Below are 1,033 nucleotides of genomic sequence, written 5' to 3' on the forward strand. Positions count from 1 at the left end.
GTGTCCTCAAGCATGAGAGCTGTGGCAGTGTAAGTCCCAACAACTCGGAGACCTACAGCTTCCTCGGCGTCACCCTCGGTAGATGAGGTAGCCGCTCGGGTGTGCTCCTTTCCACCAACTGACTGATTCGGTCGAACAGGACGTAATCCACGGCGACAGACACCCGATAGATGACCAGTTTTGTTGCAGCGAGAGCACCGAAAACGGGAACGGTCACATTTGTGACTTTTGGTAGTCTCACCGATGATCAGTTTGCCACAACGATCACAGCGGTCATGTTGGCGGTATATAATATCACCAGTACAAGAACCAGCGCGATGTCCTGCATGCCCGCAACGGATGCATGCATCCTTGTCCAAACCCAGCTCCAGTGCAACGGTCGAATGTACCTTGCCCTCACTGCCATTGGAGTTACCCTCGGCTCGCTTCGGCGATGACTGACGGAGATTTTGAGGCAGCTGAGATGACTTTGACGAGCCTTTGAGGAAGTTGAGATGTGCCGCACTGTTCATAGACTCAAGGAAGCTGAGCATAGACTGCTTAAACTCCTCATAGGGCATCTTCAATAAGGGATCGATAAGACTTTTAGCCAAGATAGAGTCACCGTCAGTCAAACCATCAGCAAGTCTTTCGCTCATCTGAGCATCCAACACCGAAACGCCAGACAGGGTTTCCTTGATGTGAGCAATGTCTTCCACGCGGTCAGCAAGAGCAGGAATAGATTCCCCAGGTTGTTGGCGCATGCCGAGCCATTTAACCTCGACTGCACGCATCTCTAGGCGATTCATGTGCTTGTCAAGCACATGAAGCACTGCTTCATGCATATGGTGCTTCTGACCTGCTCATTGCACTGCTTGATGTCAAGTGCCTTGATAAGAGCGACATGGCCTTCAGCCTGGATCAAAGATGCAGAGACTCTTTTCCTGATGCGAGACTTTAGTGGTTCTTGAAGGCAACGCAGAACTATTTCAGCTGACACTTGGCGGCTACAATCGAAATGATCTATTGCAGAGCAAATAGTGGCTCGCCAGAT

The 1,033-nt window shown here is 50.8% G+C and overlaps 1 protein-coding gene across 1 annotated transcript; it reads right to left on the reverse strand.

Annotated features, from left to right (window-relative positions):
* Positions 1-241: 241 nt before the first annotated feature.
* On the reverse strand, positions 242-773 carry Pmar_PMAR022629 (hypothetical protein; the record flags this gene model as incomplete). The annotated part of the gene is made up of 1 exon (XM_002784530.1): positions 242-773. A coding segment is annotated over one exon (532 nt), but the record flags the coding sequence as incomplete, so codon positions are not given.
* Between the last annotated feature and the right edge of the window lie 260 nt (positions 774-1,033).

This window comes from Perkinsus marinus, assembly GCF_000006405.1.
Source record: "Perkinsus marinus ATCC 50983 genomic scaffold scf_1104296935108, whole genome shotgun sequence".
Lineage (NCBI taxonomy): Eukaryota > Perkinsozoa > Perkinsida > Perkinsidae > Perkinsus > Perkinsus marinus.